Source organism: Erythrolamprus reginae, chromosome 1, assembly GCF_031021105.1.
Source record: "Erythrolamprus reginae isolate rEryReg1 chromosome 1, rEryReg1.hap1, whole genome shotgun sequence".
NCBI classification, from domain to species: domain Eukaryota; kingdom Metazoa; phylum Chordata; class Lepidosauria; order Squamata; family Dipsadidae; genus Erythrolamprus; species Erythrolamprus reginae.
The window spans coordinates 306,632,048-306,658,185 of NC_091950.1; the positions used below are offsets into that span (position 1 = coordinate 306,632,048).

A 26,138-nucleotide genomic window follows, 5' to 3' on the forward strand; every position below is an offset into this window, starting at 1 on the left:
AATTCACAGTCTCACGGTTTCTGGCCTGATGCCTTATTTATTAATTGGACTTATATGCTGCCCCTCTCCATGGACTTAACAACTAAACTAAACTGGCTTCTTCAGTGCTGACTATTGATTCAATAGGACATCATTCTGGAAATCAGACAAATGGCTGTCCAGATTCTTCTTAAAAACCTCCACTAATGAAGCACTATAATTTTAAGTGCAATGGCCTATATAAGTTTTTCCTGATTCACTATCTTCACCAGTTTATTGAGTTTGAAAAATTTCACTGATCTTACTTTATAGTTAAACTTGATCAATTCCATTTAAAGGTTCCCTTTTCCCTTTGTTCATAAAGTTAGGACAATAGCTATTTCATTGGATATGACAAGTAGCAATAGCAATAGCATTTAGACTTATCTATTGCTTCACAGTGCCTTACAGCCCTCTCTAAGCAGTTTACAGAGAGTAAGCATATTGCCCCTAACAATCTGGGTCCTCATTTTACCAACCTTGGAAGGATGGAAGGCTGAGTCAATCTTGAGCCTACTGAGATTCGATCTGCCAAAGTGCTGGCAGCCAGTGATCAGCAAAAGTAGCTTGCAGTACTGCGCTCTAACCACTGCACCACCAAGGCTCTTGTCTACAGTACTACAGTAGATACCAGAGCACTTTCCTCCATTTTGGAGAACATGACCAGAAAGCTGTTAAGTTTCTCCACCATAGAGAACTGATTCCATCAGTTATGGAATTATGAAGTCCAGTTATGGACTTCATAATTTGTTCCCAAGTGTGGGACAAGTATCTGTTGTTTTTTCACAGTTATGATAATAAGGAATAAGGAAGAATATTATCCTTGTCCATCATTATATATTCTGGGGTTGTTTTTATGAATTTTTAGCTTAAAATTGTAATTGGATTGGTGGGTATTAGATTTGTCACTATGTACTGTTTTGCCATTGTTGTGAGCCGCCCCGAGTCTGCGGAGAGGGGCGGCATACAAATCCAACAAATCTAATCTAATCTAATCTATTACTACTCTGACAGTAGTAATGTGCATCTCTTATATAAAATGCAATGGCACTAATTTCTATAGTGTCTTTCAGGGTTGTTTTTTTTTAAAAAGCCTCCCCTAAGCAGTGTTCCCTCTAATTTTTTTTTTTGGGGGGGGGAGCAGAAAAGTATAGTGTCTGAGCGGCAGTCCCTTCTGGACTGGGCGGCACTCTTTCCCTCTCACACTTTCCCTCTCGGCTTCTGGGCAGGTTTGAAAAACTCTGAGTTGATGATGATTTTTAAGTGAGCCATTGCTCACTGCTCAGCTTAGAGGGAACTATGCCCCTAAGAGGCTTATAGAGTTTAAAATGGAAGCAGTACATTCAGACAAAGCCATCAGCTCCATTGAATGGGACACCTTAAGTGCATTAACTTTGGTAGAACTGCACGAGCTGAAGAAGGGGCTCTAAAGAAAACACAATGTAGATAAATGTGCTAAGATCCATGCTATTTCTGTCTTTGTAGGGTACTTATAGGAATTAAGACAAAATATGATGAGAAAAGCTTCCTTGTTTGGGGGAAGTCAAGTTGATCAACTAGATTTCCATACAGGCAGGGGTGGGTAGCAGGCAGGATGGGGTGGAACGCAGTTCCACCGGCGGAAATGAATATGCTCTCCCTTTTTTCCCCTGCTGCTGCATCTGCGCTCCTTGCTTTTTTCCTCTTTCCTCCTTCCTGGCCTAGGACGAGCTTCCATCTCTCCTGCCCAGGTCCCCTCCAGCCTTACGCAGCCACCTCCTGCCTGAGGTGTAAGCAGAAGGTGTGGGTGGAAGTGGTGCTGGCAGCATTTATGCTTCTGGCAGCACCCTTTTGCCTAGCTACCCAGCTTGAGGCGGGGGAGTTGACCCAGGAAGGAAAGCACAGGAAACGCGAAACAAATTGTCACCCCAGCCAGCGACACTAGTAAGGTTATAAGTCGAGGACTTAACAGTTCACTTGAACGATGATGATTGTTCAAGCCACTCCCACCTGGTCACATGGCTGGCAAGCCACTCCTACGCAGTCACATGACCATTAAGCCACACCCACAAAATAAGCCACACCCACAGTGTGGCAGTAAAAATTTTGGCTGCCCATTACAACATACAGGGATTCTTTTAAAAGGTCAGATTTCCTAGATCAATGATCTTCTGATATAATATTATTTAAATAGAGGCAAGCAGCCACTTTCCTTGGTTCATATTCATATTCAATTTTTCCAAATATAAAAAATATAAAAAAGTCATGTTTGGAACACGTGTCCCCCCTATTTAAATATCAGAGAGCTGTTAAAGACACAGGGATTTTACGAAAAAATAAAACAAACCATTTAGGACAATAGCAACTTGCTCAGGCCTTTAACTTAATTGGAGAACACCTTTAGTTATTCAGGCATGCAACTTGCTATCCAAGAGCTGACTATTCTGCATGGCTTTGAAATTATATTTATCCATAGAAGGAATATGCAATTAGCAGGAACATAATTAGCAAAGCCCTGGTAGTACAAAGCTGCATTGTTTCTGCCCTAATACTCACTTAATTGCACAAAGCATGTGATTCTTTATTTAAAAAAATCAACAAACCTCTTATTTTCAGAGATGGCTCTCCTTCACCTAGGCGAAGAGAGAAAATAATAAGCAGAATAAAATGAACAGTAATAGCAATACTTATAGCACTCAGACTTATATACTGCTTTACAGTGCTTTACATACTTCCCCTAAGTGGGAGTCAGCATATTACCCCCAATAATCTGGATCCTCATTTTACCCATTGTGGAATGATGAAAGGATGAGTGAACCTTGAACCTGGTGAGAGTCAAACTGCTAAATTACAGGCAGCCGGCAGTCAGGGAAGTAGCCTGCAGTACTGCACTCTAACCACTGCGCCACCACAGGTCTTGAATAATAATAATAATAACAACAACAACAACAACAACAACAACAACAACAACAATAATAATAATAATCATCATCAGAATAATAATCTAGTTCCATTCTTATTCCATGCTAGATTATCTTCATATTTAAATGTATTAAAAAATTATGATTGGTAAATGAAAAAGAGAAAGAGAAGCCCCATTTTGAGATTTTTGTACTGCTATTTTTTATGAGCACATCAGGATTTATGGAAATGTTTGTGATCTGAGATAGGAATGGAGAAATATGAGTTTATACATTGAATTCAAGTGGCCCAAATACCAAACGGATTTTTTTCATTGCAATTTCAGTATTTTCCATTTCAATAGCATCTAATGTGTCAAATCTGCTTCCTTCCCTAAACTCAGTGATACATGCTTGCCTCCACCATCTCTTTTATTTGTCAGGATAGCCTTAGATGATATGGTGGCAATGTTTTGGCTCCTTTTTATTATTTGGGAAAGCTAGGACTTTTTCCTTAATCCTAGCCCTGGGTTGCCCATATACATCCTATAATTATTTAGGAAGTTTGAAAAGCTCTAATTAATTAAAGAGCCTCCAAAAATCCCTTAACTTTGATATTTTGACATGTATCATTAGTTGACTGCAAGTAATTTGAACAAATTGTCATTGAGGTCAACACTTCCCGTCTGGGGACCTTTGATCTTTCAAATAGAAACATAGAAACATAGAAGACTGACGGCAGAAAAAGACCCCATGGTCCATCTAGTCTGCCCTTTTACTATTTCCTGTATTTTATCTTACAATGGATATATGTTTATCCCAGGCATGTTTAAATTCGGTTACTGTGGATTTACCAACCACGTCTGCTGGAAGTTTGTTCCAAGGATCTACTACTCTTTCAGTAAAATAATACTTTCTCATGTTGCCTTTGATCTTTCCCCCAACTAACTTCAGATTGTGTCCCCTTGTTCTTGTGTTCACTTTCCTGTTAAAAACACTTCCCTCCTGAACCCTATTTAACCCTTTAACATATTTAAATGTTTCGATCATGTCCCCCCTTTTCCTTCTGTCTTCCAGACTATACAGATTGAGTTCATTAAGTCTTTCCTGATACGTTTTATACTTCAGACCTTCCACCATTCTTGTAGCCCGTCTTTGGACCCGTTCAATTTTGTCAATATCTTTTTGTAGGTGAGGTCTCCAGAACTGAACACAGTACTCCAAATGTGGTCTCACCAGCGCTCTATATAATGAATAATATTTTTTTTCTTAATTCCCAGATGTTAATGAATTACAACCTGGCATAACTGGATTGTATCAGATTTTTAAAGGATTGCTATCATTACCACTTCAAATGTAATTCCTAAGCAGTACTTCAATGTGTAAGGGAGCAGTAACATTGGCATCTGTCTGCAATTGCAAGATGTGTGTTTGTGAGTGTGTATGTGTGCGAATACACATGCTTGTTCATTCTATCTATCTATCTATCTATCTATCTATACACAGAGAGAGAGAGAGAGAGAGAGAGAGAGAGAGACAGAGACAGAGAGAGAGAGGGAGAGGGAGAGGGAGAGGGAGAGAGGGAGAGGGGGAGAGGGGGAGAGAGAGAGAGAGAGAGAGAGAGAAAACAAATTTTCTGGGATTATGTAGCTATCCTCTGCAGTTATCATATGATCCTGGAAAAAGATGAAGCAGCACTAACAAATATCAGAGAGGTACTATGTTTGTATTTCTTCATGTTTTGGCATGTCTGTTCTTAATAATGACCATGACAGTTCTTCTATTTAAAAGAAAAAACATCTTTTAATGAAGCCTTAACAATAGGAAGACTTATAGTCTCTTCCCTCTTTATTATTACTATAATGTACATATTTTAAATTAGAAATTATGGACTTTTGAAAATATTGCTGCATTATATTTAATATAGAATTTTTCAGAAAGAATATAATTTGTTCAATTCTTTTTCAAATAAAATATAGAATGTAAATGGAAAGTGAAATTCTCTCAGTAACTCTGTGTTTTGTGATTACAGCGTTACACTTTCATTGTCACAACTGAAAAATCTCATGAGACAATTCTTGTTTAGAAAGGACTAGAGAGCTGCATTTCTTCTCCAGTAACATGGGTAAAAGATCTGACACTCTATCAAGAAATGGGACCCAGTGGTAAAACAACATAATGGTAGTATTTGCAGACAGTACTAATCGAAGATCCCTGCAGTGGTTGAAATTAGGTGCTACTTCAAATTGTCAAATGTCCTTATCAGGAGCAGTGTTTTTGTTCCAGCTGAGTTTTAATTATATTAGTTAAAAAGGGCTGTGATCTGGCCTATAAATCATGAAATCCTTGCTAACAGGTAGTCCTTGACTTACAACAGTTCATTTAGTGACTGTTCAAAGTTACAACAGAATTGAAAATGGTGACTTTTGACCAGTAGTGGGCTACTAGGTAGAACGCCTAATCAGGCTCGCCTCCACAGCTCTGGAGGTCCCATGAGTTTCAGCAGAGTTATGCTGCTGTGCCCATGCAGATAGTGAAATTGTGCATGGAGACACATGCGCGGAAGCAAAAAACTTTGCCAGAACACAGGTGCACCTGCATTCTCCATGTAGAATTTTGCTATCTGCACGGGTGCAGCAGCATAACTCTGTTGAAATTCCCAAGAGTTCCAGAGCCAGGGAGGCAAGCCCGATTAGGCATTCTGGCTAGTAGCCCAGTACTACTTATGACCATTTTTCACACTTATGACCACTGTAGCATCCCCATGGTCACATGATTTATATTTGGATGCTTGACAACTGGTTCAAATTTAGGACGGTTACAGGGTCCCCGGATTATTTGATCACCTTTTGCGATATTTTGTCAAGCAAAGTCAGTTGAGAATCCAGAGTCACTTAACAACTATGCTATTAATTTAACAACTGCAATGATTCACTTAACAAATGTAGGAAGAAAAATTGTAAAATGGGGCAAAACCTACTTTACAAATTTCTCGCTTAGCAACATAAATTCTGGATTCAATTATGATTGTACATCAAGGACCAGTTACACAGAGAGAGGTTTTTCCGCAGACTGGGGTGTGTGTGTGGTTTCATATGTTGCCTGCATCCCACAGATGAGCTTTCACTTATTTGCATGGCCCAGTTTTTGAATTTAGGACGACTGCTAAGTAAGACAATTAGTAGCCATTACTATTAAAAAGAGGTTTGTACGGACACTGTTTGTGCTGTGGTCCTTTATCGGGAAGCTGGGTCAGAATACCACCGCCAATAGGCTGCTTGAGTTGAATTAGGCTGCAATAATGTGCTGAATTTAACCTGGCTGTTCGCTATTTGCTGCAAGGATGTGTCAGAGTTTGCAGCAGCAATCACATCCTAAAAGCAGACACAAGTAACTGATTCAGCAGAATTCAATAACTTCTCTTTATATATAATATAACTCATGAAGTAAATATAGAATACCAAGCAAAACACAAGTAGAGGAGAGGAGTTTCAGTTTCAGTGCATACTAATTTCAGAGCTGAGCACAGACTCAGAGCTGCAGAGCTAAGCCATGTCCAGGCTCCTTGCAAATACTGTTTCAGTTTCCAAACAGCCCTCAAATCTATCACAAACTGACAGGACCCTAGGTAGATGAATACTGATGGATGCCGGGAGGCAGGGGCAGAATTTTTTTTCTTATTTTCCTTCCCAAAAATTAAGGTGTGTATTATACTCTGAAAAATACGCTATATGTGCATACACAAAAAATTCCATTGTCACTCAAGAACCTACCCACTACAGATCCCTCCCTATCACAGCTATCATTTTGCCTAGGAATTAGAAACTATATAAACATGAGCCTCAAATATGTACTCTTTTATTATTATGTCTAAACAATAATTCATACTATCTCATAGGGAAAAAAATTCTGGTATGGTATTTAAAAAGGAGCTAATTCTGAGCTGTTAAGGCATTTGTTTTTGAGTTTCATTAAACATTCACAAAGACTGGCACATAACCAATTTTTAAATTGCTTTAAAAGGGAGAAAACGAGTCCCCATTACATCCCAAGCTCCCCAAGCCCATAACATGAGCTGTTGTTTAAACAAAAGAATCAAAAGCCTTTTTGAGTTGTTGGACTTAGTTATGCAGTTTCCCCAAATTACTGCCAACGTGTATGTTGACAAGACCACAGGTAGCATATTAGCATTCAGGTTTTCTTTCAGTTGGATTGAAATGTTATTGTTGATGCCTGCAGCTCTGACACCTACAGATTAATACAAAATAAGGTGGGACAAATGAATACCCTTAGATTTGAAAGTACTCAAGGTCCATTTGGAATTGCTGTTGCTCAAATATTCCTTTCTCACACAAAATTAAAATGTAAGACTGTGGAATAGTACTGCTGAAGCTAATTCCTCGGCAGCATGTTTGTCCTTTAGTTCTACCATTTTTATATATTTTATATAAAATATATATTTATATATTTTAGAACTGAAAAAAATGCTAGCATTTTAACTCTGGCATTCTTCCCACAATAGTGCATGGGTTTATTTTACAAAAAGAAGAAAAAGGAATTATGACGAACATTTTGTAAACTTTAAGAGTGACATTTCATATTCATTTTTGCTTTAAAAAATTGTGCAACAAAATAAATAAAATCAACAGACTAGCTTAGACTTACCTTTTCCATTCTCGTCTTCATCTGCAAATATGAGGTCAGACAATAAAGAAAGAAAGCCATAAATGGAATTGGTGCTCTCTTCCACAGCACTATGAACGATTCTGAATGGATCTGTGGTGAGTTTGTTTACGGACTGTCCTAAATACAAAAGAGAAAGGTAAGAAGAAGGAAGAAATGCTGTAAAAACTTATTAACTTTGAGTTAATTAACTGATTTATAACCCCTCTAAAAGTGTACCTCTTCTAAGGAGTTAACCTTAATATAAGTTGTAATGAGTAGTGATGGGCAAACCGAACCTGCACAATTCGGGTCTGTACTGAATTTTACGGTGTTCGGTATGCTGAACACGAAACCGAAATTTTTTGAAACTTCGGGCAAAGTTCGGGGTCGCGTTCAGCGTTCGGAGCTTTGACGTCACTGGCAGGTTGCTAAGGATGCCAAGGTGATCACTTTCTGGATTCCATGGAATCCAGGAAGTGATCACCTTGGCGTCCTTAGCAACCTGCCGTTATACGTGATGTCAAAGCTCTGCCCCCGGAATCCCTTGGTGGGATTCCCTGTTAAGGTTCGGGTTCGGCTGAATTTTGCGTAAAGTTCGTCCGAACTTGCCGAACCCGAACACCGTTGGATTCGCCCATCACTAATAATGAGACTACAGCATTAGGGTAGCTATGCTGGATCTTTTTTGTTCACCATTCACCTAATTTAAAGGTGTTTTTTTTCAATTCTTCATAGTCACTTTGATTTTACCTTCATCCAAGAGCCTGTTGATTCTCTCAAACAGCTCTAGAAAATTGGTGGATTAAACAGGATTTATTTTTGAAAAATCCATACTGATTTTCCTTCAGTAAGATTTACCCTTTCATACACTTAATTATTTCTTGTATAATTACCATTTCATTCAGAAAAAGCATTAAACTGACAAGGCTAAAGTTTTCTGATTCTCTCTTGGTTTCCTAGCTAATTGTCTATTTCAAATACATTGAAAGAAGTTCACAACATTTCCCACAGTGCATATTTGATAATTATTATTTACAGTATTCTTTTTTTTGACAGTTTGTACTTCTAATTATGATACATATACTGGTAAGTAACAACTTATTTTTAATTTCCTGAAAGAAGCCTTTCTACTTTTAGAGTTTCCTGGACACTACAATCAATTTTGTTGATGCTTTCTTATACTAATGTGATACAGATAATTCTTGACTTACAATAGTTCATGTATTGACTGTTCAAAGTTACAATGATGCTGGGGGGAAAAGTGAGCTATGACCATTTTTCACAGGATAGTTGCAGCATTTCCATAGTCATGTAATGAAAATTCAGACACTTAGCAACTGAATCATATTTATGATGGTTGTAGTGTTCTTGGATTATGTGTTCACCTTCCTACAAGCAAAGTCAATGGAGAAGCCAGATGCATTTAAAAACTATGTTACTAAGTTAACAACTGCAGTGATTAGCTTAACAATTGTGGCAAGAAAGATCATAACACAGCAAAATTGTTCATTTAACAAATGTCTCACTTAGCAACATAAATTTTGGGTTCAATTGTGGTCCTAAGTTGAGAACTACCTATTTTTTTCTTGCTGAATCTCAATTAATTCTAGTTTTAAATAACCCCCACATGCTATCAAGGAATTGATTGCATTTACTTTTTCTTTCAGATTCTTTTTTATCCATCCATTCATTTTTCCTTTTACAGTATTCTAAACCACATCATTTTAGTTTTTCAAGAAATTTGGTTTTTTCAATCAAGTCATAAACATAAATAGTTTCTTGCCCACGCCCCACAGGGGGGAAATTTGATTTTTAATGAGGGTATTTGGAACCTTGTTTAAACCAGGTTATTGGCCTTTTAAGCTTGCTCCACGTGAGTAGGAGTTACTTTTTGAATAGTTAGAATTATTGGGGGAGGGACATCAGGGTTTTAGATGCTTAGGTGGAGCATGGCCAAAAAAAGATTGGGAACCACTGTTCTAGATCTAATTTATATTTCTGGCTAAAATGCATGATATATTTGTTATGCATGGTATATTTGTGTGTTTGTTTGGTTTTTAATAAGGGCTTCTTAATTGTTTTTAATATTAGATTTATTAATATGCTGTTTTATTATTGTTGTTAGCTGCCCCGAGTCTACGGAGAGGGACGGCATACAAATCAAATCAAATAAATAATAATAATAAATAAATAAATAAATAAATATCTTGTACAGTAATCTTATGATGAGACCAATTTCATAAAAGACTAGATTTTATAACTTTACTCAGATAAAAAAGTAACATGTCACTAGTATGTCCTTCCCTGTTGTTTCTATGAAGGTTGTTTTCAGAAATGATTGTATCCAACTGATTCTCACTATTCCTCCAAGTTTCCAATAACAATTTATCTATAGTCTCATTCACTAGTAAGTTCTCAAATATCCTCATTTTAGCTTGAAAACTTCTATCATTGACACAGAAATGTTTACTTATCATATTTTACTGTTATCGTTGTTGTTGCTGCTGTTGCTGCTGTTATTGCTGTTGTTGTTATTATTATTACAGTATATGTTCATGGCATTTTTTCTAAACGCTCACATCTATCCATTATTATTGTTGTTGTTGTTGTATGAGATATTCATTGCATTTTTTCTAAATTCTCTCATCTATCCATTAATCCAGTTCCCAATTGCTTGTATATCTTATATTTTTCCCTTATTTTTAAAACTTGATTAAAACTTTAAGATGAAAGATTAAAACAATAACAAGAACCAATATTTACGATAAAACAGGAAAGGAAGGGAAGAAAACAAAGAATAGAAAGAAAAGTACAGAAAAGAAATACAAAGAAATAACTTCCAATATTCTTTTAAGACAGTGAAGTGTAACTGTAAATTGACATCTTAATAGTTACAACATTGTTTAGATTTCTCTATAATCTCACTAATCATAAAAAAAATATACAGTATATCATAATTTTATTTTATTTTTCAAATTCATGCAATAAGTCAATAAAGGGTTTCCAATCAACAATGAACTTCAACAATGTTCTGTCTCTAATCAAAGCCAATTTATCCATCTCAGCAAGTTCCATCTTCTTCACCATCTATTCCTCTATTGGGATAAAGCTGATTCTATCTACCCTTCTGCACATAATATATCCTAAGTCATATATAAAAACAAAGTTCCATCTATTTATCCATCAGTCCCTTAAACATTCTGGTTTAAATTGGGTACTAATCTTTAAATTTTTATTATTTTTTTCAGTTATTATATGTGATTGAGTCTGAAATTTTCTAGCTTTTTTACAACATAAATTTGAAGAAATTCTAGACAGTTTCTCTGGTGACATGTACCAACAATATACTGTACAGTATTGCCTTATACTATTTTCTGAAATATATTACCTTTCCAAACTTTATACTGCTTAGCCCCTGTTAACTTTCCCCCAGGGGATTACTTCAAAGCTGCTTTGGCACTCTGTTGATGTTAAGTGTCAGCAGTCTGATTCCACTTCAGTTCAAGGAGAGTCCATCTCTCCAATTTTGTTTGTCCAGAAACATTCCCCAAGGCCTGTCAAATGTGAATCTTTCCACTGGGTACTACATTTCAACAACACATTGATAGCCTTGAACTCTGCCTGTCTAGTTGTTCCTATGAGTAGAGCAGGTAGCATTCTGAGAATGTAATGAACTTTCTAAATTCTGGGCTTCGATTTGTTATCTAGCAGCCTGGATTTGATTTTTCAGGACAGGCTAACTGCATTTTCCAATGTCACTAGTGTCAAAGGAGACCAGCATCATTGCCTTATCCCTCACACTGTTTGTCTGTTTATTTAAACAATTTGTAAAATGTGTCAACTTCACACTGGGCAGACAAGGCACTGTGTGATTATAATGGAGTGGAACTGAGTAGGGGTAAAGAGATAAAATGTTCATCAGGACACCTCAATTCAAACCGTGCCACTTATGCATTTTGTGCAATATCATCATGCAAATATTAAAGCGTATAGCTTGCGTCACAACATCCTAATACATATATTGCCATTTTGTCATTGCTGCTATTAGAAATGGGCACCTAATACAAATATTTAACAGACAATCAAGGAGAACTGAAATCAAGACAAGAGCTTAAAGAACAGGGTACAGACATTGATTGGTGGCAAATACAGTCTAGATATAAAATGGATTTGGAAAAATATGGATTTCAGAAAGAAAAATATGAATTAGATAAAATTTTACAAGGTACAGAAGATAATTTGAAACTGAGATTTATAATTATCTATTGAGATACAAATTGGAAGACGAAATAGTTAACGAAAATGTGATCATTTGGGCCTGAAATTTTGGTTACAATATAGATTTAAATAAATGGAAGAGATTATGGAATAAAAATTATAAACTAACAATGTCTGTAGCCTACAAGGAAAATATGTACAAAATGTTTTACAGGTGGCATCTCACACCTGCACAGTTGGCTAAGATGTTCCCAAATACAAACTTTAATTGTTGGAAATGCAATCAAACTCAAAGAACATATTACCATATGTGGTGGACCTGCCCAAAGGCAAAACAATATTGGAATAAAATTAAAATATAATTAGAAGAGATCACCAAAGAAAAAGATAGAGATGAAACTGGGAATGTTTTTATTGGGAATATTGTCTGTAACCTATATAAAAAAGAAATACAATACTTAATAATATGTGTGATAACAGCTTCAAGAATAATTAATATATGCTCAAAATTGGGGGGGGAAATAAATATGTACCATCAGAAGAAAACATGATTAGAAAGATCTTAAGAGTGTGCCAAAATGGATAAATTTACAAAGAAAAAGAGGAAACAGAATATTATAAAGTATGGGAAAAGCGGTATGAGTGGTTAGAGAAGAGGGTCAAAGGATAAGAAAATAATGCAAGAAAGAGAATAATAGTGCTACAAGATGGTATTAAACATAAATTAATAAAGGGAAATAGAAAATAAGGTAGAAATAGAGTACACGATTATATGATGTATACAAATAGAATTGTGAAATATATGTATAAAATAGAAATGAAAAATTGGAGAGGAAAAAACTGTAAAACTTAAAATGTTTAGTGACACACAATTGCTATAAAGAAGAAAATTGTATAAACTTCTGTGTTTGTTTTTAACTTTAAAATGTTCAATAAAAATTATTTTTTTAAAAAGAAAAGAAATTGTCACAAATGGGGGTGGGGGGAACCTTGCCAAGAAAACTGCAAGGACCTCTCCAGGCAAGTTTCAAGAATCCGATGTGACTGAATGGTAGGGAAAAAATTGCCTGAATTATAGGTAGTCCTTCCTGAGTGATTATATGATACAGCAACTGTTTAAGTTGTAACAAAAAAGAAACTTTGCAATCAATCCTCAATTTATAACTTTTGCAGATCTCTAAAGCAAAGGGTAGCTGAAGTAAAATTACATGAGCACAGTTATGGTTTCACTAGTGACCACTTTGCTTAAGGACTAATTGTTAGTTCCAATTGTAGTTTCTTAAATGAGGATGACCTTTAGAATGACAAACTTGCTCCAGTTTGATATTTGTCATAGAATTTCAAGCAAGTATTTACATTGTTAGTTATTCCTGCTTTGCAATACTAAACTCCTTTATAAGGTAGCCTTGTAATAAAGCTTTTTGTCTTTATTCATTTATAGCAATAGCACTTATATCCTTCTACATAGTGCTTTCTCTGAGTGATTTACAATGTCAGCATATTGCCCCCAGCATTTTACTGACGTCAGAGAGAGGGAAATCTATCTGGAGCCCTTCAAGATCAAACTCTAGACCAATGGACAGAGTTAGTCTGCAATACTGCATTCTAATTATTATACCACCAGATCTCCTATATTTATTTATTTATATACTGTATCTTATTTATCTATTTATTAATACCAGTTCTATTTTTCTCTTAATCAAATATCAGTTTGTCTGTGGTGGAATTCAAGAGGCTACTTGTTTTCTATGTGGTGTAAGAACTAATTACCTAAGGAACCCCAAGATCCATATTAAGATTCATTGGAGCTCTCACATAGCATCTTTCTGCAGCCATATGCTTATCTGATCCTGGTCCTAATCCTAGCAAATTACATTTGTACGTTGAAACCATATTAAGCAGTTGATTGCTTTATGTCAATATAAGGCTACAGTTCCATAATGCACATATCCCGTCAACTAAACAATGTCGGTTGGCGGGCCCCAGGGAAAGAGCCTTCTCTGTGGCGGCCCCGACTCTCTGGAACCAACTCCCCCCAGAGATTAGAACTGCCCCTACTCTCCCTGCCTTCCGTAAACTCCTTAAAACCTACCTTTGCCGTCAGGCATGGGGGAACTGAAACACCTCCCCCGGGGATGTACAATTTATGCATGGTATGTTTGTGTGTGTGCTTGTTAGTAAATGGGGTTCTTTTTTAAACTTTTTAAAATATTTTAAATTTATTTGGATTTGTTACGATTGTTATATTTTGCTGTGAGCCGCCCCGAGTCCGCGGAGAGGGGCAGCATACAAATCTAAATAATAAATAAATAAATAAATAATAAATATTCTTTCCTTCTTCTCCACATTTCAAGGAACACTTTGCTTTCCATTTCATGGCCGGAACTGAGCTATTTGTGGGTTGCTAACATCTCTGTCTCAAGATCCTCCAGTTCTGGGTTATTTCTCAATCTTTATCCTTGGGGGATCTTCAAAGCTTTTCTCTCGGAACTGCAACTAAGGAGAACTTAACCCTGAGAGACGAAGCTTCTGACTTCGGAATTTACTGGATGCCTTTATTAGTGCCTTTCAGGGCTAGGCCAATGCTTTTTAGAAATGGCATTTTTGTCTCCCTGATGTGGTTTTAACTCCTCTTTCTGACACTTTCTTCAGCTATTGAAGATATATTGTATTTTATGGTAAATGTCTATGGAAAAATGTCTTCAAAGAAAAACCAGAAAGTTTGTGATATTTTATGGCATTTTCGTGTTTGTATCTTATCAGTTAGATTTTTTTTATTTCTACTGTTGTTTTTATTACCTGGATATGGATTTTCTTGTATTTGAATTACAGCTTCATAGATTTTTTTCATTTGAGTTCTTAAGGTATGTAATAATTACAACTCGTATGTTATTCAGATTTAGATAGGCTTGAACCTTCATTTTTGCAACGAATTGGGACTATATATCTTTCTAATCTGATTTAGTTTAGTTTTTAAAAAGTGTTTCCACAATTTAATACTAGAAATCATGTGATAGATTAAATCAAATAATATGTGTATGTGTGTGTGTGTGTAATTAAATATCTGAGCTATACCTGACAAAATTATTAAAAACTAAGAGTTTATTTTGACAATTTTATGCAATAAAATCTGAAATTATAATCAAACTGGATCAACCTCTTTGTAGCTTTCCTATATCATTACTGCAAAAACTCCAGTTCAAAATAAGAAAGCAAACTTTTTTCCCCCATAGGTAGTAGAATCTGCCACATGATGAAACAACACCTTTGTAATTCAGCCTTTTCTTTGGCTTTCAATTTTTTCTGTGAGCCTGAACATCTAAAATATTCACTAGGGTATTTCCTTCTGTCTTTAGTGAAGAGATATTCCTTTGTGTTTTTAAGACCACATTTTAGAATAATTTATAGCTACTAGTTAGAGTAAAAGCTGCATTACAGGAGTTCAAACTTTGAAATCAAAATACATCTGTTGCTAGAAACATATCAAAACAGCTTGGTTATAGATATCCCATATTGCTGTTTTACATTTTTGACTTAAATCAACTTAAGAACCTTGCCAGATGATGCATGTCTAGTTATTTGTTTCCATGAAAAACATGGATTACCTTCGGGGTGGGTTCTGATTTTCCTAGCTGCTGGTTCGCTTTCAAAGGTGCTATGCGGAGGGTGGGGGATGCTTTGCGCCCAGTGCTAAAATCCCTGTGCATGTGCCGAAGGAAAAAACAAGATGAGCTGGTTCAGGGGCATGGCAGGCCTAGGTTGCTGCCAAATTACTACTGATTCCATAGAACCGGTCTGAATCAGGAGGAGCCCACCTCTGGTTACCTCTACAACAAGGAAGATTCTAATATATTCAAATTATCTGAATGAACCGGGGAAATTAAAATATATTAAAATACATCATGTGACATCAAGGCTGCCCATATTGTGCTGTTTCCACTAATCAGCCTCAGTGATTACTGTTCTCCTATATATCGGTATCCAGACCACAGTGCAGGAGTGTATAAATTTCTGTGCTATTTACAGTTATAGCAATGATCACTCAAGCAATTAATGTTGCAAAACTGTGAGAATCAAAGCCTCAACCACAGAGGATATCAGAGACTTAAAATATTTTGGAAAAGCCACTGCTTAGTACTGGCCCTTATCCAGGAAAGCACCTTGACCTACTCCAAAATGGTTGCATATCTAATTGTACTTTGCAAATATAAAGAATTCATTTAAAACAAAAAGCAAAACTTCTTACTCATCGATAATGAGAAAAAATTCTGAGCTAGGTGGTATTATACATTCTAAATAAACAATCTCTCACTGCTAACCCACACTCAGTAAAAGACCTTGGAATACTAACATCGAATGACCTAAGTGCTAAAGCCCACTGCAACAATATCGCCAAAAAAGCTTCTAGAGTTGTTAACCTGATCTTACGCAGCTTCTGCTCAGGCAATCTCACACTACTCACAAGAGCCTACAAAACTTTTGCCAGACCCATCCTAGACTACTGCTCATCTGTCTGAAACCCATACCACATCTCAGACATCAACACCCTTGAAAATGTCCAAAGATATTTCACCAGAAGAGCCCTTCACTCCTCCATTTGAAACAGAATATCCTACGAAAATAGACTAACAATCCTGGGCCTAGAAAGCCTAGAACTACGGCGCCTAAAACACGGTTTGAGTATTGCCCACAAGATCACAAGAGCACGCGACAGATTCAAACTTAATACGAACCGCACCAAACTTGACTGTAAAAAATATGATTTCAACAATCGAGTTATCGAAGCGTGGAACTCATTACCGGACTCAATTGTGTCAACCCCTAACCCCCAACATTTCTCCCTTAGACTCTCCACGATTGACCTCTCCAGGTTCCTAAGAGGCCAGTAAGGGGCGTACATAAGTGCACTGGTGTGCCTTTCGTCCCCTGTCCAATTGTCTTTCCTTTCTTTCACCTATCATATATATTCTCTTCCTTTCATATATCCTCTCCTCTAAGTTCACTTTTACCCTTATATATATTACCACATGTCTATTTTTCTTCCTATGTATTTGTGTATTGGACAAATGAATAAATAAAAAATAAAATAAATAAACTTCAAGCAATGACTATATGCCAACCAATGGGGCTTACTGATGATTTTAAGGATGGATTTAAATAAGCTGTTAAATTGTATGATGATTTGGTGGAAGATGAATCACACTTTTATTGCACTCTATCTTTTATTATTATTTATAAGACCAGGGGGAACAATCTGTGTTGTTTCATAATTATCAGAAGCTCTCTCCTTTTTTTTTAATATACCTCTGAGTGCTCCTTTATAATTTCTCTATCTTTCATCTAAAAGACAAAAGCCCCTCGTAGACTCATTTTGTTGGAGGAATCAAAATAGCAGGCCACACTTGAATTATAGATATAGCTCTGAGAAGTTCCACAACCCTGTTAGACAATGTTTAGAGAAGACATGTAATGTGCTTTTAGCCACAATCTAGACTAGAGCAAACTCTTATCTCGAGCCTCATGCATACAAGTCAAATGCATTTTTTTTTAAAAGCAGGTGGAGGTAACTTTAAGCTCTGCAGTTCTTTAGATGCTCTGCCTAATATAATAATTAATAATAATTTATTAGATTTGTAATGCAACTCTTAATCTTTTTTAAAAAAAAAAAACCTATGAGAGCAGGAAAAAATTGATCTTTGAAAAGATTGAGCTTCTTCTTCAAACCAGGCAGAAAATACAGAGAGGAAGGAGACAGAATCAGAAAACAGCAGTTCAAAGAAAAAAAGGAGAGGTCAGAAAAAGTGAAAATGAGGAGAGTACATGAGATGCAAGTATAGAACTGCAGCAGTGTGCAGTGATGCCATTCTCCTTCTTATCATTCCTTATTTCTATGATTTATATAAATCATAGAAATTATGAATTATATAAGCTCACCAGAGCTTACAAAACTTTCGCCAGACCCATCCTCAAATACAGCTCATCTGTCTGGAACCCATATCACATCTCGGACATCAACACCCTCGAAAATGTCCAAAGATATTTCACCAGAAGAGCCCTTCACTCCTCCACTCGAAACAGAATACCCTATGAAACTAGACTTACAATCCTGAGTCTAGAAAGCTTAGAACTACGACGCCTTAAACATGACCTAAGTATTGCCCACAAGATCATATGCTGCAACATCCTGCCTGTCAACGACTACTTCAGCTTCAACCGCAAAAACATAAGAGCACACAACAGATTCAAACTTAATATTAATCGCTCCAAACTTAACTGTAAAAAATATGACTTTAGCAATCGAGTTCTCAAAGCGTGGAACTCATTACCGGAATCTGTGGTGTCAACCCCCAACATTTTCCCCTTAGACTATCCACGATTGACCTCTCCAGGTTCCTAAGAGGTCAGTGAGGGGCGTGCATAAGTGCACTAGTGTCCCTTCCATCCCCTGTCCAATTGTCTCTCCTATATCTTATCTTTTCTTACATTCATATATCTCTCCCTTTTTTCTTCATCAATGTATTTTATTCTCATATCTCTTCTTCTATATTTTACTACATGTATATTCTCTTCAACCTTCATTTTGTATTGGAAATAAATATAACTGCCCATCTCAGTTACAGCAGCTACGGGCAGCGTGCAGCAGCAAAAGCAATACAAAACATATTAGAAGACACAGCTACACCCAAAACAATCAAGAGAATAAGCTAGTATTGGGTTGCTACTAGTACGGATGAGGACGGCAACCGGTAGCAAAAATTGTGCTGCGCATGCAACTTCTGTTCTCCTACATATGCACACATGCGTCCCACCATATTTTTGCTTTAGCGGATGTGCAGGAAGCAAAATCTCGCAAAGGGACATGTGCAAGAGAGAGACTTTGGCGATATTTTGCTTCAGTGCAGACGTGGAAGCTAAAAAAAATAGCGGAAATCTCACACACACACATCCCCTCATGAGATTTTGTTCCCTGCACATGCGCAGAAGCAAAAAAGACCCTGGGCGCATATGAGAAGCGAAGCTGTGCACACAGCACACTAGTAGTGGCGTGAATGGGAATCCGCCCTTGAACTAAACCAATGTAAACAATGTAAACAATGTAGCATGTTAAATATTGTCACTAAAATGATGATTCCCTTGCCTGGAACATGATCAGTCTTAAGGGCCTTTAGAAGTACAGTATCAGTAGATTTGGGGCTAATTGAAACTCAGGGGGAATTGGTCTCCCATTGGCCAGAGGCATCAACCAATGAAACATTCATATAGCTAATACATGGCCTTCTGCATTTTGCACCAGCTGCTTCTCCCAGTTGCTAAATTTGATTTAATGAAAGTGTTTCCTACCCTCAATATCTGGTAAAAAAATAAGTATATACAGTAACAGTTTTCCATTATTAGCAAAGAAGATATCTATCCTGTCGGCATAAATTACTCTCATTTGCAGTTATTTTATTGCATTAAATATATTGCCCCATTCACATGTAATTGAAAAAATACTAAACAAATCTTTGTGCAGTCTATTCAAACCACTAAAATACGATTCGTAATTATTTAACAACCACAAAAATGAACTGGAGACCAAAGTTTAATCTTCAATGATCTCGTTAATGAAGAACATGAAATTTGCCCAAACAAATCTATGAGTTGCTTAATATAAAACAATGATAATTAGGGCTTAGCTGAATTTTGCAGATTTCAGAATTGTTTGGAATTGTCTGCATATTCAGGGGGGGGGGGGAAATCTCCTATCAAACAGTGAAATAGCATCTAGATTTTTTAGTTAAGAATAAGAATAAGTTAAGAAATTGAGAGCAATTGTGAAAAGGCTGGGCAAATTTCAAGGTCTAATCATATCAGCAACCAATTCATCAATGAAGATTTTAAAAGTAGATTTTAACCAGGACAAAATTCTAAGTAGAAGATGGAAATACAAAGAAGCCAAGGATAATCTTAAACTATCTCAGGCACACATTGGAATGAAACTTAGATAACATGACAGGGAAGTAGGAGAAGGATATCCATGTAATGTTTCTGTACAAGATGAAGAGCTCATGGATTGGATCTAACTAGATACTAGCTTCTTATTTCTACAGAACCAGCAACGGGCAATGCAATAATGATACCACTATTACAGCAATGTCCATTGCTGGTTCTGGAGAAATCATTATCCATACTAAAAAATTACAGCCTATTACATCCCAGAATCCTTCCAAAACGTCATGTCAAACTGTAATTTTTAATTTCACAAGAGAGAAAATTGTCATGTTCAAAGAAAAAAAATCACATTAGTTGAACTAAATGTAAATTACATTTACACTGAATTCAAACAAATGGAATTTTCTTCCTTGTTCCTCACAGTTCTTCAGCCTCAGTCAAAGTATTTTAGAATTTTTGTAGCTTTAAAAAGCTTTACAGTGATCCCCCGCTCGTTGCGAGGGTTCCGTTCCAGGAGCCCCCGCAACGAGCGGGTTTTCGCGAAGTAGCGATGCGGAAGTAAAAACACCATCTGCGCATGTGCAGACGGTGTTTTTACTCCCACAGCGCTAGCGAGGAGCCGAAGATTGGGGGCGGGGCGGCTGTTTGCCGCCGGCATGGGGGGCTTCCTAGCAGCCCCCCAAACCCGGGTTGGGGATCCGGGGGGCGCTGTCTCTCGGGGCTTTCGTGCTGAGTCCGGGAGCGAACTCGCTCCCCGACTCAGCTGGAAAGCGCTGAGAGACAGCGTGGACAGGCCCGTTCCTTGGCGCTGTCTCTCGGGGCTTTCGTGCTGAGTCCGGGAGCGAACTCGCTCCCCGACTCAGCTGGAAAGCGCCGAGAGACAGCGTGGACAGGCCCGTTCCTTGGCGCTGTCTCTCGGGGCTTTCGTGCTGAGTCCGGGAGCGAACTCGCTCCCCGACTCAGCTGGAAAGCGCCGAGAGACAGCGTGGACAGGCCCGTTCCTTGGCGCTGTCTCTCGGGGCTTTCGTGCTGAGTCCGGGAGCGAACTCGCTCCCCGACTCAGCTGGAAAGCGCCGAGAGACAGCGTGGACAGGCCCGTTCCTTGGCGCTGTCTCTCGGGGCTTTCGTGCTGAGTCCGGGAGCGAACTCGCTCCCCGACTCAGCTGGAAAGCGCCGAGAGACAGCGTGGACAGGCCCGTTCCTTGGCGCTGTCTCTCGGGGCTTTCGTGCTGAGTCCGGGAGCGAACTCGCTCCCCGACTCAGCTGGAAAGCGCCGAGAGACAGCGTGGACAGGCCCGTTCCTTGGCGCTGTCTCTCGGGGCTTTCGTGCTGAGTCCGGGAGCGAACTCGCTCCCCGACTCAGCTGGAAAGCGCCGAGAGACAGCGTGGACAGGCCCGTTCCTTGGCGCTGTCTCTCGGGGCTTTCGTGCTGAGTCCGGGAGCGAACTCGCTCCCCGACTCAGCTGGAAAGCGCCGAGAGACAGCGTGGACAGGCCCGTTCCTTGGCGCTGTCTCTCGGGGCTTTCGTGCTGAGTCCGGGAGCGAACTCGCTCCCCGACTCAGCTGGAAAGCGCCGAGAGACAGCGTGGACAGGCCCGTTCCTTGGCGCTGTCTCTCGGGGCTTTCGTGCTGAGTCCGGGAGCGAACTCGCTCCCCGACTCAGCTGGAAAGCGCCGAGAGACAGCGTGGACAGGCCCGTTCCTTGGCGCTGTCTCTCGGGGCTTTCGTGCTGAGTCCGGGAGCGAACTCGCTCCCCGACTCAGCTGGAAAGCGCCGAGAGACAGCGTGGACAGGCCCGTTCCTTGGCGCTGTCTCTCGGGGCTTTCGTGCTGAGTCCGGGAGCGAACTCGCTCCCCGACTCAGCTGGAAAGCGCCGAGAGACAGCGTGGACAGGCCCGTTCCTTGGCGCTGTCTCTCGGGGCTTTCGTGCTGAGTCCGGGAGCGAACTCGCTCCCCGACTCAGCTGGAAAGCGCCGAGAGACAGCGTGGACAGGCCCGTTCCTTGGCGCTGTCTCTCGGCGCTTTCGTGCTGAGTCCGGGAGCGAACTCGCTCCCGGACTCAGCTGGAAAGCGCCGAGAGACAGCGTGGACAGGCCCGTGCGGCGAGAATGAACGGCGTGGGCGGGCGAAGGGCGGGCGGCAGCGAGGAGTTTGCGTGGGCGGTGGGGAAACTCCTCGCTGACGCCAGCAAGAGGGGGAAGACTCAGGGAAGCCGCCCAGCAGCTGATCTCCCGGTTGCCATCTACGCATGCGTGCCCACGGGCACGCATGCGTAGATGGTATTTTGACTTCCGGGTTGAAAAATAGCGAAGTACCCTGTTCGCAATGGTTGGGGACGCAATAAACGGGGGATCACTGTATAATTATATTGTATACTGTATTTTGATTTATATTGTAGCCCAAATCAAGGAAATGAAAACATTCTAGAGAAGAAGGTTTCCATTGTTATTTGTTATGCAAGCATCTAAACCAGGGGTAAAATTCTACCAGTTCGGAATGAGTTTGGGCATACCAGTAGCAGTGGCTGCCGGTGGTTCACTGAACCAGTAGCGATTGCTGGCTGGCCACACTCCCGAACCTGTCCCCCAGTCGCCCCTCGCTCACTCTCCAAGCAGATATCCTGGGGCTGCACATACGTTAGGATGGGAGTTTGCACTGGAAGAGGGCTGTGGGAGATGCAGGTGCGCAGGTGCAGCAGCCCCACAGCATCTGCTTGCCGTTTTCCACTTTTGGGGTCTGGCATTCTTGGCTTTCATGGGACCTTTTGCCGGCTGCCACCAGCTTGCCTTCCCTTCTATCTCTGCCACTGCTGCTCTCAGACTTAGCCTCATAGCAGCAGCAACAGCAGCAGAAGGTAAGGCTGATGTTAGAAGGGGAAGGGCTGCTTTGGAGGGACATGGCAAGGCTCACTCATCTTTTGGGGCTGACGAGCTCGGTTTCTGTGGGACCTTTCGCCATCTGCCATCTACTTGCATTCCCTTCCGCCTCGGGTCCCGAGTGGCTGGGTGTGCTCTGCCGCCACCACTGGTGGTGATACCACGGCCATGTAGGAAAATTCCCCAGTGCAAAATTCCCTGAAGCCCCAGAGTGCAAAAAGACCCACCTAACGGACAAACTGGAAGCGCCATTTACAAAGTGGCGCTCAAGGCGGCAAGATGCGCGTATCATGCCGCCTTGATTGCATCAGCGGAATCCCGCTCGGCCACTCTGTTTAGGGTAACCTGCTCCCTTCTTAATCAGAGGGGAGTTGGGGAGCCCTTGCAGAGTAGTGCCGAGGATTTTAATACGTTTTTCGCTGATAAAATTGCCCGGATCCGAGCAGACCTCGACTCCAATTGTGAAACAGAGTCGACTGACAATGAGTCAGTCGAGGTGACTGGGGCTAAACGTCTTTGTCCATCTGTCTGGGAGGAGTTTGACTTGGTGACACCAGATGAAGTGGACAAGGCCATTGGAGCTGTGAGTTCCGCCACCTGTTTACTGGATCCGTGTCCCTCTTGGCTGGTTTCGGCCAGTCGAGGGGTGACACGGAGCTGGGTCCAGGAGATTGTCAACGCCTCCTTGGGGAGGGGGTCCTTTCCGCCCCTTTATAAGGAGGTGGTTGTGCGCCCCCTCCTCAAGAAGCCTTCCCTGGACCCAGCCGTGCTTAATAACTACCATCCAGTCTCCAACCTTCCCTTCATGGGGAAGGTTGTCGAGAAGGTGGTGGCACTTCAACTCCAGCGGTCCTTGGATGAAGCCGATTATCTAGGTCCTCAGCAGTCTGGATTCAGGCCCGGCTACAGCACGGAAACTGCTTTGGTCACGTTGATGGATGATCTCTGGCGGGCCCGGGACAGGGGCTTGTCCTCTGTCCTGGTGCTCCTTGACCTCTCAGCGGCTTTCGATACCATCGACCATGGTATCCTTCTGCGCCGGCTGGAGGGGTTGGGAGTGGGAGGCACTGTTCTTCAGTGGTTCTCCTCCTACCTCTCCGGTCGGTCGCAGTCGGTGTTAGTGGGGGGTCAGAGGTCGACCCCGAGGTTTCTCCCTTGTGGGGTGCCTCAGGGGTCAGTCCTCTCCCCCCTGCTATTTAATATCTACATGAAACCGCTGGGCGAGATCATCCAAGGGCATGGGGTGAGGTATCATCAATATGCCGATGATACCCAGTTGTACATCTCCACCCCATGTCCAGTCAACGAATCAGTGGAAGTGATGTGCCAGTGCCTGGAGGCTGTTGGGGCCTGGATGGGTGTCAACAAACTCAAACTCAACCCGGACAAGACGGAGTGGCTGTGGGTTTTGCCTCCCAAGGACAATTCTATCTGTCCATCCATTACCCTGAGGGGGCAATTATTGACCCCCTCAGAGAGGGTCCGCAACTTGGGCGTCCTCCTCGATCCACAGCTCACATTAGAAAAACACCTTTCAGTTGTGGCGAGGGGGGCGTTTGCCCAGGTTCGCCTGGTTCGCCAGTTGCGGCCCTATTTGGACCGGGAGTCATTGCTCACAGTCACTCATGCCCTCATCACCTCGAGGCTCGACTACTGTAACGCTCTCTACATGGGGCTACCTTTGAAAAGTGTTCGGAAACTTCAGATCGTGCAGAATGCAGCTGCGAGAGCAATTATGGGCTTCTCCAAGTATGCCCATATCACTCCAACACTCCGCATTCTGCATTGGCTGCCGATCAGTTTCCGGTCACAATTCAAAGTGTTGGTTATGACCTATAAAGCCCTTCATGGCACCGGACCAGAATATCTTCGGGACCGCCTCCTGCCGCACGAATCCCAGCGACCGGTTAGGTCCCACAGAGTTGGCCTTCTCCGGGTCCAGTCGACTAAACAATGTCGTCTGGCGGGACCCAGGGGAAGAGCCTTCTCTGTGGGGGCCCCGACCCTCTGGAACCAGCTCCCCCCTGAGATTAGGATTGCCCCCACCCTCCCTGCCTTTCGTAAACTCCTTAAGACCCACCTTTGCCGTCAGGCATGGGGAAACTAAAACACCTCCCCCTTGCCCATGTTGTTTTGTTGATTGATTGACTGTGTGCCTGTTTTTTATATATACTGTTTTTATGAGATTATTAATTTTAAATTGTAACTAGATGGGTGGGCATTGGATTTGGTATTATGTACTGTACTGTTTTTTATTATTGTTGTGAGCCGCCCCGAGTTTGCGGAGAGGGGCGGCATATAAATCCAATAAACCTAAACCTAAGTTCAGAAAATGTACTTCCGGTTTGCCTGTTGTGCTGTTTTTTGCAGTCCAGAGGATTCAGGGAAGCTTCCTGAAGTCCCAGTGTGCAAAAAACAGGAAAACCGTAAGTGCATTTTCTGAACTGCTAGTTTGCCCATTTGTCCATTTTAATCATGTCCCAGGTTTCAGTAAGGCCTGTGCGTATGGGAGAGGATGGGGAGGATTGTGAGTATGCATGGGGGCAGCGCAGGTGTATGTGCATTCATCAAGGGGATGGGAGGGGTGTGGGATGTGCATGCATGCTAACACACCCACACACACCCTTTTGGTACATGAACCAAAAAAGGTTTGCCACCACTTATCTAGCATGTACAATAATATACTAATTTGATTAAGAATTAAAAAGAAATAAGGCGATATAGAATAATTAGATATCCCAGATTTTTTAAAACTGAAATCAATGTTAATGGTTTATGTTTGGTTCATAACTTTGTTAATTTGTGGAGAACAATAATTTGGTAAATTCCCAGATGACAATTCTCACCAGATTCTTCTGCATGCATGAAATACCTTATATTTTACAGCATATATGAATATTACAGTACCTGCTAAAGTTCTGTAATCCACTAAGTCAAAAATGACAATAGCCACTGCTGACCAGGTAACAATAAGAGCAGCTACAAGGAGCCATGCTGCAGGCGAACTGAAGGTTGTTGCAAAATCTTCTGATACTGATCTGTTGGACATTTTTATACGCGGCACTGGAACTGTTCCATTCTTGTTGTCTATGACGGTCGTTGTGGACACAGGTCCTAACAAGAAGTAAAAAAAATTAAATCAGTGCACAGTGTCTTGACACATGCATTTCCACCATTACACTGCATTTCCACTAAGACAAAAAGAGGAAAAAGAGAAGAGAATATAAGAAGTAAAGAATTCAATGCAGCAAAGGGAGACTATCCAAAAGGAAAGGAATTCCTAGGACAGTTGGCAACCAACCATCATTCTTAGGAGAAGTGTAGGGAAAAGTAGAAGAGAATATGAAAGAAAATAAGGAAAAGCACAGAATTAAAAATAAAAGTCAAAGGCAACATCCACAGGGCCAAAGGAAAGGAAACAGCAAGCTTTTGAAAGACGCATAGCAGTGCCTGTAGAACGGGCTCCAATTTCTCTCTTTCATTATAAGTATACTCCACAGTAAAATAGCCTCTTAAATGTTTTAGCTTCTTGCTGTTATTCATATTCATA

General features: G+C 40.4%; 1 protein-coding gene across 1 annotated transcript in view; it reads right to left on the reverse strand.

Moving 5' to 3' along the window:
- The window catches only part of LOC139175070 (triadin-like), a 102,896-nt gene that overhangs the window by 12,038 nt on the left and 64,720 nt on the right, over positions 1-26,138 (reverse strand). The window contains exons 2-4 of the mRNA XM_070765964.1: positions 25,491-25,702; positions 7,563-7,695; positions 2,601-2,630 (exon numbers count right to left, since the gene is read on the reverse strand). Of these exons, the coding sequence (XP_070622065.1) occupies positions 2,601-2,630; positions 7,563-7,695; positions 25,491-25,702 (375 nt within the window). The remainder of the gene's footprint in view (positions 1-2,600; positions 2,631-7,562; positions 7,696-25,490; positions 25,703-26,138) is intronic.